We start from the raw sequence: 19,567 nt of genomic DNA, 5'->3' as shown, positions 1-19,567 counted from the left end.
CCGTGGATGCCTGATACACAGGGGCAGTCTTATTTACATATATGAATACATTTGCATGAAGATGAGCTACTCCCAGGTTCAAGTCATAATGCAAGTGGCAAGTCTAGTTCCAGAACCTATTCTCTCAACCATAACCCTTCAAAGAACTGACCCATGTTTATGGAGGAATCTTTAGTGTAGGTAGCTCCAGCTCCTAGGATGTGGTTTCTAACTATTGTCACCATCCTAATAAAGGTCGTGGTGATAGTTGTAGTATTTGCCAGTGTGAACTAACAACAAGCATTGCTAATATAGTATATCCTATGGACCAGACACAATGCTAAGCATTTTTTTTTTTTTTTTTTTTTGAGACGGAGTCTTGCTCTGTCGCCCGGGCTGGAGTGCAGTGGCCGGATCTCAGCTCACTGCAAGCTCCGCCTCCCGGGTTCACGCCATTCTCCTGCCTCAGCCTCCGGAGTAGCTGGGACTACAGGCGCCCGCCACCTCGCCTGGCTAGTTTTTTGTATTTTTAGTAGAGATGGGGTTTCACCGTATTAGCCAGGATGGTCTCGATCTCCTGACCTCGTGATCCACCCGTCTCGGCCTCCCAAAGTGCTGGGATTACAGGCTTGAGCCACCGCGCCCGGCCAATGCTAAGCATTTTTCTATATTCATTCACCTAACTTTCTTAAGAACCAGTAAGGAGGTGCCATTAGCCTCTGTGTTTTGCAACTGAGGAAACTAAGGCTCAGAAAAGTTATCTGTCCATGGCTACAAGGCAGAGTCAAAGCTGGAATGTATGTCTGCTGGGATCCACAGTCTATACTCTTAACCTCTTGGTTGTTTGTCTCTGTTTATTTCTGGAAACACTCTAGCTAGGATGGTCATTCTCAGACTTTTGGATTTCAAAGACTAGGTGGTGACCTTTTATTTTGCCAGTTATGGCAATCTGTGGTGTGTGTACTATGCAATACACATCAATTATAATTATACAATAATTACACATATATAACACACACAGACTACTCTGTCTTCAGTGGCTATCATTTTATAAAATAAAAGACATTTTTAAAAACAATGATAACAGAATAAGGAAGTCCAAAAACTTAAAGGATGCTCCTTTAAACTGAATATTTTTGCTCAATAGAAAAATATCACATTGTTCTTGTTTTTCTCACTTTACCTGATATCAGGGAAAAACTCAATCATAATAGACAGGCTTTTGGCAATTACTGTTCTGGCTTGTCAAATTGCTTTTAAACTTCAACACATCCAGGTGTGAGTTCAACCTTCCAGGTATGGTCTGGCCTGGACAAAGCCCACCTCTGATGTGGTTATCTGCAATTTCTCTCTCCTGGAGAGCTGAGCTGTGTATCCATGAGGTCCAAGCTGAGAGTATAGAGATGTGAAGTGGAAGCGGGGTGGCAGGCCCAGAGCCCCTCAGTCAGGGCTGGGGTGGGTTCACTGGCTACAGCCTGGCTACCTGGACTGGACTCTTTCATCAGACTGCAGTTTTGGAACCTAGCCAAGGGACAGTCTGTGGCTGCCAAAGAGAAAACATAAAACCTGGCAGATGGAAGGAGAAAAGAATAAGATGGGGCAGGGAAGGAAAGGAACAATACATAGGAATCTGCAATGAGATGAGGGCTGGCGAGAATTCTGTCTTGAACATCCATTGTGGGAGGGCGAGAGGCCCATTGTGGTGTGGATGGTGAGGGAAGGGAAGTGAAGGTTAACTGGGTGGAGAAAGAGATGGGCGGAGGGGGGAAGAGAAGAGGGAAGACCGTGGGTAGAGCAAGGGGGAGAAGGGGAGAAATGCATCAAGGGAGGGAGAAAATGATGAAGAGGAGGCAGGGCACGGTGGCTCATGCCTGTAATCCCAGCACTTTAGGGGGCCGAGGTGGGTGGATCGCCTGAGGTCAGGAGTTCAAGACCAGCCTGGCCAACATGGTAAAACACCATCTCTACTAAAAGTACAAAAAAAATTAGCTGGGTGTGGTGGCAGGCACCTATAATCCCAGCTACTTCGGGAGGCTGAGGCAGGAGAATTGCTTGAACCCAGGAGGTGGAGGTTGCAGTCAGCCAAGATTGTGCCATTGTACTCCAGCCTGGGTGAGAAGAGCGAAACTCTGTCTCAAAAAAAAAAAAAGAAAAAAAGAAAGAAAGAAAGAAAGAAGAAAGAAAGAAAGAAGAAAGAAAGAAAGAAAGAAAGAAAGAAAGAAAGAAAGGGAAACAGTGCAAAAAGGAAAGAGGGCAAGGATAGGAAAGAGGAGGAATGATGGAAGGAGGGAGATATTTAAAGTAAATTAGATAGTATGTTGGAAGGCCGTAGGAGGAGCAGGAGAGGTAGGTGAGGACTAAGTAGATTCTGTAGAGGGAGAGCTCTCTAAAGCTAGAGCACTGGACCACAGGGACTGAAGGAGAGGTGCATTAAAACCCTAAGGGAATGAATTGTCAGTGTTTGTGGAAAGGAAGGCGGAGGGCCGCAGAAGGCGGGGATGGCAGGAAGAAAGGACTCTTTACTGACCAGCTCCTGCCTGCCAGATGGTATGGAGGCACGGGTTGTGTCTGCTAGGGCTGGAAAATGGGACTGTAAAGGAATCAAAGAAAAGCTGGCAAAGTAGGTGAAGAAAGAAGAAGTGAAGACCCCACTCCACTGGTAAGTCATGTGCTTCTTCCCATTTCAATCAAGGTAAAGCCAAAGTCTTTAACACATCCCAGGATGTGGCCCCTCCTTACCTCTCTGATCTCATCCTGTTACCATCCCTTTTGTCTACTCTACTCCAGCCACACCGGCTTTCTGGAGCATCCGGCCCATTCCAGCCTCAGGGCCTTTGCACATGCGATTCCCTCAACCTATAATACTCTTCCTCCAGATAGCCATTTGGTTCTCTCGCTTACTTCCTGTCCTTTTCTTGTTTTATTTTTCTCCATAGAATCTACCTTCCGACATGTTATCTAACTTACTTTACTTTGCTGCTCGTTTATCCCCTCCACCACTAGAAAGCAAGTGTTATACAGGCAGAAATGTGTCTGTTTTGTTTGTTCCTGTCTTTCCAAGCACAGAACAATGACAGGAAAACAGTGGGCTCACAACAGATGTTTACTGAATGAATACAAGAATGAATGAAAGAGTCAATGGCCCTCAATTGGAATGCATTAGGAACAGAAGGGCACACACAGTGAAGGGGAAGAGGAAGGGGAAGAGGAGGAGGAAAGAAGAAAGGGGGGAGATTACGACAAAGCAGAAAGGCAAGGGGAATATGTATCTTTTATTTGGGGAGATTTTACCCAATGATGTTCTCAGTAGAAGGGTTCCATATAACGATCTTTTTAATCAAGCCAACTAAAGGTGAAGGCAGAAAAATGAAAACAACAGTTGCTATTTAAAGAGTAACCTTGAGGTCAATGTTGACTGGCCCTCTACTCATTTTAGAATGAGATACTGGCCATTTTCTAATGTATGAGGGGAGAGTAGACTAGACCGAACTATGTGGACAAATACATTTTACTGGAATTTTTGACATTCATGTATACACAGAGACATATACAATCTTGTGTCGTTACCTAAAAAAGATCTAATCGAGAGGACAAAAATCACATCTGAGGTAATTAGGAGCTCAGTCCTCCTCTCAGAAAATGGTAGCTAAGAAATGAGTGAATCATTTATTTATGTCCTACTACGTCCACCACTATTTTACAGAGTACCTGCCCATGTGCAGAGGACTGTATGAAGTGCTCCACAGGTAGTATTTCATTTAGTTTTCACAATGACCCATTGAGGTGTCATACCATAAGTATCACATTAATATAGGTGAGAAAACTAAAGATGAAAGAGACATTATTTTACCTGATGTCACACAGCTAGTAAACGGTATGGCCAGGATATGAATACAGTGTGACTCTAAGGCGAGGATTGGCAAACTCATTGGGACGGGCCAGAGAGAACATACTTTAGGCCTTGTGGGCCATGCAGTCTTCTGTGACAGCTGCTCAATACTGCCATACGAGACCAGCCGTAGGCAGGACACACATAAATGGATGTGGAGGTATTCAAAAACATTTTATTTACAAAAGTAAGTGGTGGGAATCCTTGGCCCCAGGCTACAGCTTGCTGATTCTGATCTTGAGTCTATGCTCTTGACCACTGAGCTATCATAGCTGGGAAAGTGTGGAAGGACAGCAAAGAGATTCTTGAGTGTTTTTAATGGTTAGCTCCCACAGCCCCACATGCTGATGGCCTAGTGGGTGATCGGCTGGGACAGGGAGCTGAACTCGCCAGGGACAGTTGTGGGGGGTGTCAGACAGGTGCACTTACATTTCGACGATGCCCTCCGGCAAGTTGGCAGGAATCTCTGTCAAGCCCTTTCCTCGACAGTCCACGATGTTATTGCTGCATGTGCAGGGCGAAGGGCAGGAGATGGAGTTGGCATTGCAGGATGGGGGCTCCGAGTGGGGGGCTGTGGAGCCAAGGCACAGCAGTCAACTTATGTCAGTGTCAGGAGCTGCCTGGGCTTCTGTGTGCTTAACCAGCATCCTAAGGGCACAGCATGACCTGACAGCCATCTGAAAAATGATCACCAGCTGACATCTCCTGTCACCTGGGAGACACAGGTGCCACAGGCTAAATATTCAGCAAAGAGGAGAGCGTCTGACCTTGACCTCATAGTCTGAGTTGCTCCACCTGCTCTGTTACCCTGTCATCTCCATCTTTCAGAGGAAGAGGGGCCCTCAGAGTTAATCACACATGAAAATACGCTGCTAGAATCCAAAGAGCATACGATGGGACCATTTTCCCAAGGTGCATCTTGGGTTCTGACTCTTAGCTGGTGACTGGATGCTGAGTGTAAATACAGCTTTTAAACCTTTCTCTAGTGGCTGCAAGCCACAGGGCTACCAAAACCAGGTGGTAGAATTTCCCCATTTGGGGCATTGATGTTGTCAAAGTGTTAATACCCCCATCAGCAGCTACACCCGAGGCATTTCCAAATGGCTTCTATGTCTAGGGAACATGCAAATAAAACCTATCTCACCTGAAAAAAAGGTGAATAAGTTACTACATATTTTGAAGCCAGCTGTTAATTTTGTTTGAGGTGAGAATCAGTGTGAATTTCAAGCAAAGTGATAGAAAGCCAAGCAAATAGTACCCAAGGAGCTCATTTAGAAAGCCAAACGTAGATAGACATATCCATTACTAACCCAATTCAAGATTCAAAGAGTCACCAGGAATCTAAATCACTTTCTCTGGTGGTCACATTAAATCCTGAATACAAGAAGTAAATGCAAATGTTTTAAAGACATTGTAAACATTTTCATGCTATGACTATTCCCTCAAAGTGAGGTAAGACTCTTAATCATACGGTTAGCTTTCCAAATGTGGATTTTTTGGTCCAATATAGAAGCTCAACTCCACATCCCTCCCAGGACCTCATCCCACTGCTGCTGGATGTAGCCAATGGGGGTTATTTCAGTGTCTTTCCAGATTGCCCTCTCAGGGAAAAGAGCCATGACTGAGACCAAACTTAGATGAGGTCTGCAGATTGCCTCACTGCTTGGACATGGGGCCTCTGGCTCGGGGCTCTTAATTGTAGATTAAACACAGAACATGAAAAAAGTCTGCAGGGAAAAAGTGATTTTTGATCTGGCCCCTGTTCACTGGAGAAACTGAGTCTGGGAAGCCAGAGTGGGTCTAGCTATTGGGGTTGAACCAGATGACCAGCTGAGTCTGGTGTCCTATTGGGACGCTGAGGCTTCAAACAGAGGGTCGTGCTCTCCGCGTTCAATAGTCCTCATGGCCCCAACGGTGGATCCTCCTGTAGGGGCTCCAGTTGACATCTACAGCTTAATTTGGAATGTTCACCTTCCCACAAAGTGCTGGCCCAGTGACCAAAGATTCTTACTTCCCTTGACCTCACTTACATATACACAAAACAAAAACTGAAAAAATGGCCTCAGAATGGGGATGTTTGAGAAAATATTCTTGTCCAGGGTACATGGACCTCCAAGTTGCCAGTGCCACACAAGTGGATCTAATGGAGACCACGGAAAATGCCAGAAAGATGATGACTTACACTAAATTCCCAGCTGGAACATTCTCCTAGAGAGAGTGATGATACTGGCTTTCTTCCAAACTGGGAAAGCCTTTACACTTCTGAGAAACTGGAAACCACAGAGAGCCAACCTGTAAGAGCCTCGGCTCAGGAATGGGAGAGTGTTGTGGCTGAGAGTGTGGGCTCTGGGTCCCACTGCCTCTGTCTGATTCCTGGTTCTATCACTTCATCCTTATTTCCCTGTGCCTCAGTTTTCCCATCTGTAAAATGGGGAAAATAACAATACTTATTTCATAGCATGGTTTTGTTGTGAAGGCAAAGGTAGGTAATGCCTGAGACGTCTTCAGAAGAATATATAGCACAGGGTAAGAGCTTGGTAATGTTCGTTGTTATTATTGGGTCTGCTCTGCCGCAAATTGTCTGTAAGACCTTTGGCAAATCACAGTACCTCTCTCTGAGCTTTTTTTGGTACCACGTCAGTGAATAAGGAGTTTGGATTGCATGATTACTGAAGTTCTTTCTGGGAAGGAGTGAAAATACCTAACATCTTTACCTCCTCTGCTCCACCTCTCTTTGCAGACAGCAAAGGGAATTCTACAGTGTGAAAGCCTCCCATCCCATCACCCACATCAAAGGGAGGTTGGGAGCGGTTGGCCTCAGATGTCAGGGTGTTTGAAGTACAGATGGCGTTCCCTAAAGAAAACTGCCAAACCTGGCCTTCCACATCAAGAGAAGAGCACACCTGACAAAGCCAGGGAGAAGCCCCACACTTGGGACACCTTCCTGTTTGGAAATGTCAGGAATGGGAGTCTGAACTCTTGCGTTTTCCATCTGTTCAGGCGGAGGGACTGGATGGCCCTCCCTCTTCTGATCTGTGAAAATGTTACTTGAATGGGGTGTGTGGGAAAAGGGGAAAGAAAGATGCCGTATCCAAGGGCTTAAAACGGCGGTGGAAGTTCTAACACGGAATTCTTCCAAAGGTACCCCTTTCTGACTTCCGTTCTGAAATGAATTCTGTTTTAGACCAGACCCAGGGCACAGCCTTGAGTCCCTCTGGGAACTCGCTGGGTCTTCCCGCAGGGTGACTCCCATTCTGTTTGACTGTGTGTGCTACATTTCAAGGGATGCTGTCAAGGCAAAAAAAGTCTTTGAAAAAGATTCCTTAACCAGGTCACTAACAACACCTTTAATTACGCAGAGAGAAACAATGGTAATTACAGCCTCTGATAGCACCCTGGGCTGGCAGCTCACCAGCCAGGCATTCACACATGGTGAAGACAGTTACCTTCCTATTTCAACAGAACACTTCTGGCTTACAATGAGGTTGAAAGATGGCTTCGTTTTCCCTAGCAACATTCTCCTGTGATCAGTGTCAATGGACCAAGCCCATTCCCTGTGGGCCACGGAGAGCTAGATGGCAGAAGTCCCTCCACTTTGCTCCCTGTCTGGACTGAGATTGGAATGTAAATTCCGTAATGGCAGTGTTTTTTTCAGTCTTAATCACTGGTGTACTCTCAGTGCCTAAAACAGAGCTCCATACAAAACACGGACCCAGAAGCATATGTTGGCTAAATGAGAAGATGAGTACATGAAGGACACCAGCCCAGAAGCCTGGCAGATGTGGAGGGGCTAAATGTCACAAAGCTACAGAGACGAGCCTTCCTTCTGGAAGGGCCCTGAGGGAAGCTCCCTGAGTTCTGAGTACCTGGGCTTTGGTAGGTAGGATGAGCTGTAGAATGGGGAGGTGGAGTGGCTGTGGGAGATGGGAATCTGTCTGCAGCTGTCCTCTTTCCACCACAGCTTTCCATGCTGGCAAAATCACTTGTCCAAGATACCTGGGGCCCCTCTGAGCCCATCTCACCTGCACAAGCCAGGGTGTCCTAGGCACTCTACTGAGCTCTGTCAACAAACCCAGCCCTTACTGTCCACACATGTTGGGGAAGTTAGAGGCAGTGGATTTCCAAGGAGGACAAAGTAAGGAAACACCTACCATTTTACCCAGCAAATTATGTGACTGTAAGCTGGGAAACAGAGGGGAATGGGAATAGCAATTTTATATTGGGATAGAAGGAATCACTCTCTATATCTCTGATGAAAGGGGAACATCTGTCTGCATGCACATGTGTATTCGTCTTGTACAGCATGCTCTTATGGTGGTCTCATGACCCACACTGTCCTTGAATGAGCCTATCTACTGGCCTTAACTCAGAGCACAGTGATGCACTAGGCTATAGAACCCGTGTTATAAGATGTTTTGCTTAGGAGCATGTGGACTTGCTCTTCGTGTCTTCATTTTTAAATAAGCGTCCACGCTATCTGTTCTTGGAGCTCTTTCAGTGGCACCAAAATGCTGCTCTGCTGAGGTGGATTTCTTCTCCAGAAAAGGGGGATGGGGATGCGGCTGAAGTACATGTCTCCCCTCTGGGAGGTCTTGGTCACCACTTTGGCTCTGGGCTCTCCATCTGAAGCCAAAGCTGTCTCTGTGCCAAACAGGGCAGGGCAGAAACTACAATTCCTAACCTTCAGATGTCTTTAAGGCCCCCTGGACCACGGCCTGATGACTTCAAGAGGGACAGAGCAGAGCCTGGGAGAGTGGAGGCCCCTCCCAGCTCCTCAGTGATCATTAGCGGCGCTGCCTCTGGTCCAGGGGACACTCAAGTGAGTGAGAGGGGAGGGATACGTCTCCAGCCCAACCTCTCACAGGGCAAGTCCCTGCGGCCGCTCGCGTGGGTATTGTGCCTGGTATCCCGTCTCTGCTGCCTGTATAACTGCCCCTGAAGTTATCAGAGGGAAGAAAGACTGAGCCATAACCAGGGACCTGGCTCCTGCCCAGCCACTTTGTTCTCCCAATTGGTAAGATGGGGATGATGATCATGCTGAAAGCAAAAGGCCCTAACTTGTCTGCTGAGATGAGTGGGAAAAAGACCACCGAATTTCAGACTTAGACGTGCCCATAGAGATGGCAAGGAAAGAGAAGCCCTGAGAGAGGAGGGGACTTGCCCAAGGACACAGTGGGGGCCAAACTGAGAGTAGCCATCAGTCTCATAATAGCAACTAACATGTATTCAATGTGTACTATGTGCCAGACACTGCCTTGAGTGCTCTGTATATATTATCTTACTTGATCCTCATAAAACCCATGATTTAGGTTCCATTCTTTTTTTCCCCCTTAGCATGACATGAGGAAACTGAATAGGGATGTTAAGCAAACTGCCCAAGATCATAAAGCTAGCGAACAACAATGTTTTAATGTTTAGCCCTGTGCTCTTCCTTCTCTGCCAAAAGGAACCCCAAATTCCTCTATTTATTGCCATGAAATTGAAAACCATCAGAGTCTTGGAATCTCAAGAGGTAGGAAGAGCAGGCTCAGGGACTGAGACACAGACTGTGTAAGCTACCCTAGAGATGATCAAACACTCTTGTGTTAGAGCTGTGTTTATTTCTATATTTAAAAAAACCTCATCCACAACGAGCTATCACCCCATCCCAGTTAGAATGGCTATTACCAAAAAGACAAAAAATAACAAATGCTGGCACCAATATGGAGAAAGGGGAACTCTTATACACTGTTGGTAAAAATGTAAACTAGGACAGCTACAGTGGAAAACAGTATGCAGGTTCCTCATAAAATTCGAAACAGAAGTACCATATTCAACGATTCAACTACTGGGTACACACCCAAGGGAAATGAAATCATTGTGTTGGTGAGGTATCTGCACTCCCATGTTCATTGCAGCATTAGTCACAGTAACCAAGATATGGGATCAACCTAAGTGTCCATCAGTGAATGAATGGATGAAGATAATGTGCTGTATATACACAGTGGAATACTATTCAGCCACAAAATATCCTGTCATTTGTAGCAACATGGATGAAACTGGAGGACATTAGGTCAGGTGAAATAAGCCAGACACAAGACAAAATACCACATGATCTAAGTTATATGTGGAATCCAAAAAAGTTGATCTCATAGAAGTAGAAAGTAGAATGGTGCCTACCAGGGCCTGGGGAGGGTATTTGGGAGGAGGACATAGGGAGAGACTGATCCACAGGCACAAAGTTACGGCTCGAGAGAAGGACCAAGTTGTGGTGTTCTAGTGCCCAGTAGGGTGACTACAGTTAACAATATTGTGTTGTATATTTCAAAATAACTAGAAGAGAGCATTTTGAATATTCCCACCACAAATGTATGAGGTGACAGACATGCTAAATCCTCTGATTTGATTTTTACGTAATATATACATCTATTGAAACATCACACTGTACACTATCAGCATGTTCAATTATTGTGTGTCGATTCAAAACAAAATTTAAAAAATTACAGAATATTTTGAAAGTCCGAACAACAACAAAAAACCTCACTTGGTAAAAGTGCAGAGTCGAAAGCTCCAATGGCCTTGTGAGCATGTGGAAATAAATTAATTCCAGTATTCAAATTAAGCATCCTTACTGGCCTCCGGCCTTTCAAAAGCCAACAACAGACTGTGATGACAATGGGACTCGAGCAATTATGATGAGAATATAAATGAACGTGATTTAAATACCAGAGGCATGATAATTTTGGGAATGGCCAAATAAACCTAATAATCTCATTCCTGCAATGTCCAATTATGGTGTTTTAATTAAAACCTCCTAAGGAGATGGGTGGCTGGTCATGGCTTACCTTAATTATCTTTGTACTTAGTAACTAGTCCCAAATTTTAAAAAAAAGATGACAAAAAGGGAAAGTTTCTTGTTTCTAGAGAGATAAGCATATTTCATTTTTAATAATAAATGAAGTGCTTATTGAGAGGCTATTAGGTTCGAGCTTTGTTCTAGGCATTTGGGGCACCTGAAAAAGTATACGACATGGCCCCTCATTACTAGAAGACAAGATTAATGTCTGTAGGAGAGGATATCTCACATTTAAGGCCAAGGGCAGGTAAGTGTGAAACAGATGGACAAACCAATGGGTTCAAAGACATTCAAAGCAAAGAGATAACTGATTCAGAAGGTCAACTAATAACCCTGAATTACAAATTATGACTGGTAGAAACCCTTCCAGATTAAGGTACTAGAAAATTAACACGTGGAAGATAAATCCTACAATTTAAATCCTCAAATAAACCCTTTAGATAAGGATGAAAAAAAAAAAAAAAACCCCAACAAATTGCAACTCATGTAACATGAATTTCTTCTCTGGTCTATGATCACGAACTTTGATAAAGTTCTGGTCTGGTTCAGGCCACAAGCAACCAGACACTTCTAGACGTAGGACCCTGACCTTCCTCTTGAAACAAGAAAAGTTCACAGAAATCCTTTCAGCAGAGGCTGAAGGGAGCCAAGCAGTCAAGTTGTATAACATAGGGAAAAAAAATTAATAAAAAAGTAAAGATCTATTTCCCCACCCTTGTGAAAAATTCCCAGTAGTCTCCCCAGAGGAAGAAAATAAATGCCTTCAACTGGAAAGGTACAATTGACAGAGGAGATGAATTTTGCCAAAGTGCACTGCTAGCAAATTTCTGGGTTAGCTGAAGTGATAAGGAGCCCATATCCAGGGCTTCTGGGGAGAAGAAGCTGGGCTCCAGACAGCTGGATTTAATTCAAAGGGAGATATCAGGGACTTGGGCAGGCAGAGCCCTCACAGGCTAAGCGAGATAAAGCTCCTTCCTGTCTCTGGAGCCATGTGTTTGGTGAAATTTTCGATACCATTGAAAGGCTCAGGGAGCTTTTCTTATGCTGTCTGGATGGGGACTGCTGGTGATGAAGCTATGCCCAGGGATGGCTTAATTGGTACCCCGATGCCTCTTTTCCTCCTGAGTGGATGACCTCTATTTTGTAAGAGAAGTTCCTGTCTTCAGTTCTTGACTGAATTTCTCCTCCTGTGGTTTAACAGGTGAATAGCTTGAATGAGGGGCATTTGGGGTTTTTGCAGTTAAAAATCACCACAGGGCCGAGCGCGGTGGCTCATGCCTATAATCCCAGGACTTTGGGAGGGTGAGGCAGGTGGATCACCTGAGGTCAGGGGTTCGAGAGCAGCCTGGCCAATATGGTGAAACCCCATCTCCACTAAAAATCCAAAAAACTAGCTGGGCGTGGTGGCAGGTGCCTAGCATCCAGCTACTCAGGAGGCTGAGGCAGGAGAATCACTTGAACCCGGGAGGCGGAGGTTGCAGTGAGTCAAAATACTGCCATTGCACGCCAGCCTGGGTAACATGAACGAAACTGTCTCAAACAAACAAACAAACAAACGAACAACCCACCACAGACAGGTCCATACAAAACAGTGTCCTTCAGGTGCCTTGTAGGGCTCAGGCATTGGGGCAGGACTGGCACTGTTGGTGGTGGCGTGTGGAGTGTGGTCAGTCCTTGAAGATAGCTCTTCTCCTTAATGTCCTTCTCTAGGGCCTCAAAGACTGACCACTTGTGTTTTAACTGCACACTCACAGACTGAACCTTCCTCCACATTGCTTCCTCTCAAGGTTTTGTCATTGTCTCACCAAGTGCATTTAACAATTTTTGAAAACGTATTAGGTTGGTGCAAAAGGTGCAAAAGTATTTGCAGTTTTTGCCAAAGTAATGGCAAAAACCGCAATTATTTTTGCACCCACATAATGGCAGAAGTTTTCGGAGGGCATGTTCCACATTCACCTGACTCTTGATAGTGGGACTTCAATCTTCATGGATGTTCAATGCACTAGAGCCCCCAGACCTTTGTATCTGACCTTGACCTTTTCAGAGAGTGACTCCTCTCAGCATTCTAGTTTGTAACCCACGGGAGCCTGCTAAGGCACTTAAAGAATCCCTCACACTTAGGGGTCTCCATATGTCCCTGCTCTTAATTCATACTACAGGTGAGAGGGTGGAGGTTAACAGCATAGTCATGTCTGGAGCCTTTGGACTACACTCTCATGTTCTCAAAAGACACCTGGCTTCATACTAAGAAGCCCCAGGGACCATCACAAGCAATGGGATTAACTGCTATCAACAGAAGTGGATAAAGGTGCTCTCACGCAACTATGAACCTGTCTGCTGGACCTAGCCTTTCCAAAGGAGAGAGAGTGAGGCATTCAGATTTCCTGGACTTTGGAGGGTCAGCCTTTCTCCCACGGTTTTGGATCCTGACTGCTGCTAGGTGAGCAATGTCTTGCCGCACCTTTGACGGGAAGGTGCTCTCTGACGAAACGGCGTGCGTGGTCATACACTACATTAAACCTGGCACTCACCTGTAATGATGTGTTTTATCATTCTAATTGGTTTTTCTCACTACCTCTTGGATGACTCCTGCACTGTATAATTATTTCTTTCACTTATGCCGAATTGCACCCTTTGCCGAATAATTACTGTAATTATAGTCACTATATTTGAATTTGGTGACTGCGTGATAAATGGTTTTATTATATGTGTTTGATGGGAAGTGATTTCTAAGTGGGCATCTATAGGAAGTTATTGAGGTACTGCTTGAGACATGTTAAAATATTTTCAGATAATAAATAACATGATAAAATAACAACAGGACAGGAGGAAGTGGCAGAGAATGAGATGAACTTGAATTCAAGGAAAATTCTTGTGAATCGCAAGTGTGATCTAACAGCAGAAGAGGCCAGACAGTTTGTACTTCTGGCCATACTGGAGTCCAGCAGCCCATGCTAAGGCCCAGTAAACCCTTAGTACTGAAGGTGGGCACCAGTTTAGAAAGCTGAGAGAAATGCAGAGCCCACAGTGGTTAAGCTCCCTGGGGTCCTTGTTCTCTCTTGCATGCTAACTCCCCAGGCTCAGCCTTTAGAGGACACTGGGCCCCAATTCCAGGACTGGCTTCCTGGAAATCAAAATACCTCTTTGGGAAATTTCTCAACTGAATGCTTTCTGTCTGTTTGTTTGTTTGTTTGGTTTGTTTTTTTTTAAGGAAGTCAAGGAATGAGCTCTACTTATTTACCACAGAAAAAGGAAGAGTTGGTGAGAATGGAAGGTGTCAATGCAAAGTAAAAACAAGTAAAATTTGGGACCCTGGTTTTATGTATTTATTTATTTTTTATTTTTGAGACAGAGTTTCACTCTTGTGGCCCAGGCTGGAGTACAGCGGCATGATCTTGGCTCACTGCAGCCTCTACCTCCCCGGTTCAAACAATTATCCTACCTCAGCCTCCTGAGTAGCAGGGATTAAAGGTGCCCACCACCATGCCCAGCTAATTTTTGTATTTTTAGTAGAGACGGGGTTTCACCATGTTGGTCAAGCCGGTCTTGAACTCCTGACCTCAGGTGATCCACTGGCTTTAGCCTCCCAAAGTGCTGGGATTACAGGCATGAGCCACCTCACCCAGCCAGGACTCTGTTTTAAAGCTACATCCCCTGGGAAGATTTTCCTGGGTTACTCAGCCACCTTCCATCCCCAGAGATCTGAGCTGCCTTCAGCTCTGTGTCTGCACCATTCTGTTTTCTGTGCTCCACAGGCAATCTGTGCTTCTGTTACATTTCCATTACCCACAGATCAAACTCTTATGTTTGCTCAGCACATTTTGTGGGCCCACTAAACTAGAATAATTAAGCTCCATTTATTTAGCTTTTACCAAGGGCTGTGTATTATCCTAAGTGCTTTATATGCATTATTTCACTTAATTCTCCCACCTGTTCTTTGAGTTATGAACTATTATTATTTCCATATTGCGGATGAGCAGTAACTTGCCAAAGTCACACACCACTAAGGGACAGAGCTGAGATTTCCAGCCAAGCAGCTGACTCCAGAGCCTGCATTATCTTGTCTTCCAATTTCCATGAGCAATGGGATGAAAGGAACGTGTTTAGCAGATGCTAGAACACCGTTATACCTGTTTCCATTTTATGTGTGGCTCAACAAATGTTCGATTTCTTAGTATCAATGGACTAGGGGGCGGAAAAAGCAGTTCATGAATGCTTTTAGCATTTCCCTTTACCAGATGACAAGAGTTTCTATTTTAAAACCCTTTGAGGCACATTACAGCTTTTTAAGTGACTACCGAGTACTGAGGATGACCTATGGGGTTCCTTCCACACCGAGCTCTGGGCTAGGGTATGTGTTCGAGGTCAGGGTGAGGTTGGGGGAGCTCACAAGTGGGTGGGTCATAGCACAGGAGGGGAGAGCAGGTAAGGCATCCTCACCTGGACACACGTACTCCTTCTTCTGCACATCTGCCACGTTGAAGCCCCTCAAATGCACAGGAGCCATGCAGAGCGTGAACTGGCCAACTGTCCGTCGTTGTCGCAGCCAATCCGAGAGCCAGGCCAGGTGGCAGTCGCAGTACAGGTGGTTGGAGTGGAGGCGCCTGGGAGAGGGTGGGACAGAGGGAAGGGATGATCACAGAGTGAAGTGTGGACACTGCCACTGGTCAGACAGAGTGGCCAAAACCCCTGCTGCCCCTTTCTCCAGTGTGAAAATCCCCAGGAGCCCAGGGAAGCACTTCCCTCTGCACTACCAAAAACATGGGAGCCCCAATCCTTTTACTGCCAGGTCACATCCAAAGGATGCCTCCAGGGTTCTGAGCAATGCCCATTTCTTAATAGCAAGTCCATCCTCTTTTCTTTTCCCTCAAGCAAGCCTCAGCACATAACAGAAGGGGAGTGACATTATCACAGAGGCATCCTGATTCGAGTCAAACTTACAAAGGCTGATTTATTTGTAAATTTCAGCACTTTAGCCAGCATGAATTACAGGTTGCTTGAAACGGGCTTCTCAATCTCAATGCCCCCACCTTCAGTCTCATGTAGCTGAGAGATGCTGTTGCCTTCACCTGAGTTGTTCTTCATTCTCCCACTAAGTGTCCTTTAATAAACCCACTGCGTGAAATGCTTGTGGGCTTAAAACCAGTACCACTTTGTGTGCACTAGCTGGAGTGAGCAGGCTGCAGACAGAAGGGAAATTTCTGGAAGATGTACCTTATTTCCACCCTCCCACTTAAATAAGGTGTTGTCTGTACCAGACTCTTGCGATCCATAGCCACCTCTCCACAGTGTCCTTGCTTTCCTTCCCATGTTCAATTCTGTCTGGTGTATTTGCTATTCTGACTGATTCAGGTACGGCTGAAAATATTTTCTAACCAGTTCTAGGAAGGTTAGGCTTCCCCCCTCTGGTAGCTGTGGTTCTGGATGAATTTCTTGCTCCTGAGTAGATAAGAATCCCTGGAGGGATCTGTGTGTTTCATTTCTGAGGGGAATCCCATTGGGTTAAGTGACTTGAACTTCCTTTCCACTACCAGGGAGGCAAACTAAGGATATCCAGGGGCTTCTAAAGGTTCTTCTCCAAGGCCTCTCTATCAGGGGTTTCCCACTTTCATGTTCCCTACAACTCTAGGTCATTAGAAGCTGGTAGTGGGTAAGTTTTCATCACATCAGCTTATCATGTACTTGGATTTCGGACGCACATTTTAAATGCCTAAATCCTGGACATGCTAATCAGCTAGCAGTATCTAAAGACTTTCAAGTAGTCTGGGTCAAGCCAGTTATTACTGAGTGTCAGCCCTGTGGAGAGGCTCAGGCCCCCTCCACGCCTGGAATAGAGACAGCTGAAGGGCTCTTGACCACGCTCCACTTAGTGTAAGGCCAACATTGCCAAACATTGGCCAAGTGCAGCTACCTCCTGCTGGATGCCAGCAGGGCCTTCCCGCCACCGCATGGGCAAAAGCCTCCCATAGGCCTGGGCCACTGGGGCCTTGGTTGCCACAGGGGGCTCCAGATCCCATCATATCAGACAGATTAAATGAACCTATATCCCATATAAAATGTAATTTTTTTCTGCTAACAATTTTGAAAAAGACTTATGATTTTGTTTGAAAAATAATTAATCTGGATGTAATTTTCTTTTTGCCTTTCCCAGTGGGCTGCACACACTTTCACAGGCTCCTGGGCCCGAGATACAGTGAGCACAATGGGTCCCACGCAGTTCTCCCCTTTGAATTTGAAAGCTTAGAGTTCCTAAGCTGAAGCAAGCACTGCTTGCTCTTAGCCTGGACTCTGGAAAGAAGTGAGACAGGCAGGAAGGGGTTGGTGAACCAGAATCCTAAGCTGGTGGGAAGGACCTCAGTTTTAGGAGGGAAAGCAAAACCTCTGTTTATTCATTAAGCATTAACCACTTTGTGCCAAAAACAGAGAGGAGGCTTGGCAGTGGACTTTCAGCTGATTACAATTTCTTAAAAGTAGGAAGGAAGAAAAGGAGGGGGTTCCATGACCAGTACGCCCTCACCAGGTATAAATGTTGCCCAAGGAACACGGCAACAGTAGGTCTGGGACAAAGCAGAGCACAGGGCAGGCTGCAGTGGCATGCGCAGGCTGAGGTGCTGTTCTTTTGTGTGCCAGGAGAAGCAGAACCTTTTAATGAGCGTTTGGCTTTTATTTGGAAAGGTGATTGCCCTCTGGTGCAGTGAGGCGTGGAAGCTGAGGCAACAGGGACTCTCTATGAGCCAAGGAGCATGGGTGCATGTGGCGGATCACAGACCAATGCAAACAAATTCCCGTCGGTTCCGATCAAGGGTAAGAGATCAATGGAACAACAAAAATGACGTTTAGGTAAGTCAGATCCTTACTGAGCTGATTAATTTATGGGATAATAAAAATGTCAGAGGCTTCCCTTTTGGAAGATTCTATTAGGTTGATCCTTTCTCAATCCTGGCTGGCTGGCCCCAAGCTCTCTCTCTTCTTAATCTTGCTACAGATAGTTCCAATCCCTTTGTCCGTCTTCATAGAAATTTTTCTCCTCCCGAGAGCACCAGAGAAGAGGTGACCCAAACTGAATTGGAGCCATCAGAGGGCTCTCGTCAAAAGCCCAGGGCAATGGAGCCCAGGGTGGTGGACAGACTCTGTTCCCTCTTCTTGGAATTGTATCCACCAGAAACGCTAAAAGAGTCAAGCTGGGTAGATTCTTGCCTTTCACAACATGTTTGGGAGATCAAGTTCAGCAATACTATCTCAAATAGTAATATTAAAAGAAAAATAATCGTAATGAGCATGAAATGAGAGCTTAGGCACTGTCAGGGGTGGCGCTAATCCTCTTGAGTGAGAAGGGACATTATTTTAATTACTTTCAATAATTTTGGTGAGGTGTGATGGCAACGATACAAGGGAGGGTGGCCTCCATCGGCACCTGGGCTGTGCAGAAGCTCTCATCCCCCTTCCTTTGTTCACCTGGCAACTGCTCTTCTCCTTTTGTTCCTGATGAATGGCCTGAGCTCAGGCTGTGATGGCAAACTGCCTGTCTGACACTGGCTCCATGCTTTCTGACTTTGACTTTGGGCAGCAATTTAATTTTAGGCCTCAGTGTTATCATCTGTCAAATGGGGATATTAGTGGTGCCTCCTCCCTAGGGCTGTTGTGAGAATTGAAATGATTCGTGGGAAGTGCTTAGTACAAGGCCTGACATGTAGCAAACCACTGAAGAAATGTTCACTGTTATTACGACTGAGAGGAGACAAGCTCCAGACTTCACTCTCTTCCCAGCCCTTAGCCCTGCATGGACAAGGCTACAGTTTCTCATTTAGATACCGAAGCACTGAGGTGGCTAGTTGGGTCTTGCATGTTGTTCTGCAATCTTTTGCTGATGGACACATCATATTCCATGCTGATGAAACCACCTCTACAGAACATAAGGTGAATGAATACAAATGCCAATTTATAAAAGGTGCCTTTTAGCCACAGATGCTAAATTAAATTTCCAGCAAATCCTTTTAGAGAGGGTCAGTGTTCATTTTCTATAAAATGTGGCTTTCTGAATTCAATATAAAAGCTTTCCTTTAGAAATCCCATTTATGACTTCCTTCCTCTCTCCTCTTCCCCGCTTCTCCACCACCACCAGCCGTCCCCCCCCAACCCCATACACACTTTAATTACAGTGAAGGGGGATTAGTCAGCTCAAGTCTCCAGGGAGTTCTGTACAGAGCCATCTCTGAAATTAAACTAAAGAGAAAATGGCAGCAGGCAGGGAGCAAAGAGAACAGACGAGATTGATTGATTGATCTGAACTCATCAGATGAACGTTCAGGATGGCAGAGAAGAATGACAACAGAAACCAGTAGAAAAAAAGCCTCCTGTTCTCTTGCCCCTCCCTACTGCAGCCCAAACAAAGCACCCCAGATCCAGGCCTAACCCTGTCCCCACAACTCCCAGGGAACGAGCCCAGCTTCTGTTATTGCTGCTCCTAAACTGAAAATAACAAAGAAGGGAAGGATAAATCACAGGAACAGCTCCTAGGAGCTGGACAGCTGATTCCTGCAGGTGAGAGTCATTTTTCTTTGACGCAACCCACTTGTCTGGGGTAATACAGGCCCAGCACCCTGAGGCGCACTCTCGGCTTCTTGCCCAGAAGCCCTGGGCCCCACTCTTCCCCAGCTCATTTGTGGTTTGCTGGGAACTTTGAAGAGGTCTTTGAAGACCAAATGGCTTCTTAAAATTCCATTACTACGCTATCCTATTTTAAGAGGGAGGGAAAAGAACAGATTTTCTTGGCTGAGTTATGCTATTGTATGAGGGATCCAGGGAAGAATTTGGGAAGCAATGATGGAAGCAGGCCTCAGATTATTATTCTTTATAATAACTAG

General features: G+C 45.5%; 1 protein-coding gene across 3 annotated transcripts in view; it reads right to left on the bottom strand.

The window, feature by feature from the left end:
* SLIT3 (slit guidance ligand 3) overlaps window positions 1–19,567 on the bottom strand; it is a 645,016-nt gene that overhangs the window by 141,963 nt on the left and 483,486 nt on the right. For all 3 annotated transcript variants that reach the window (XM_033180336.1, XM_033180338.1, XM_033180337.1), the window contains 2 exons: window positions 15,144–15,307; window positions 4,298–4,439 (listed from right to left, as the gene is read on the bottom strand). In XM_033180336.1, the coding sequence (XP_033036227.1) occupies window positions 4,298–4,439; window positions 15,144–15,307 (306 nt within the window). The remainder of the gene's footprint in view (window positions 1–4,297; window positions 4,440–15,143; window positions 15,308–19,567) is intronic.

This window comes from Trachypithecus francoisi, unplaced genomic scaffold (genome assembly GCF_009764315.1).
Source record: "Trachypithecus francoisi isolate TF-2019V2 unplaced genomic scaffold, Tfra_2.0 Lachesis_group2, whole genome shotgun sequence".
NCBI classification, from domain to species: Eukaryota; Metazoa; Chordata; class Mammalia; order Primates; family Cercopithecidae; genus Trachypithecus; species Trachypithecus francoisi.
Note: the sequence above shows the minus strand (reverse complement) of the source record. Positions and strands in the feature narration are given on the sequence as shown.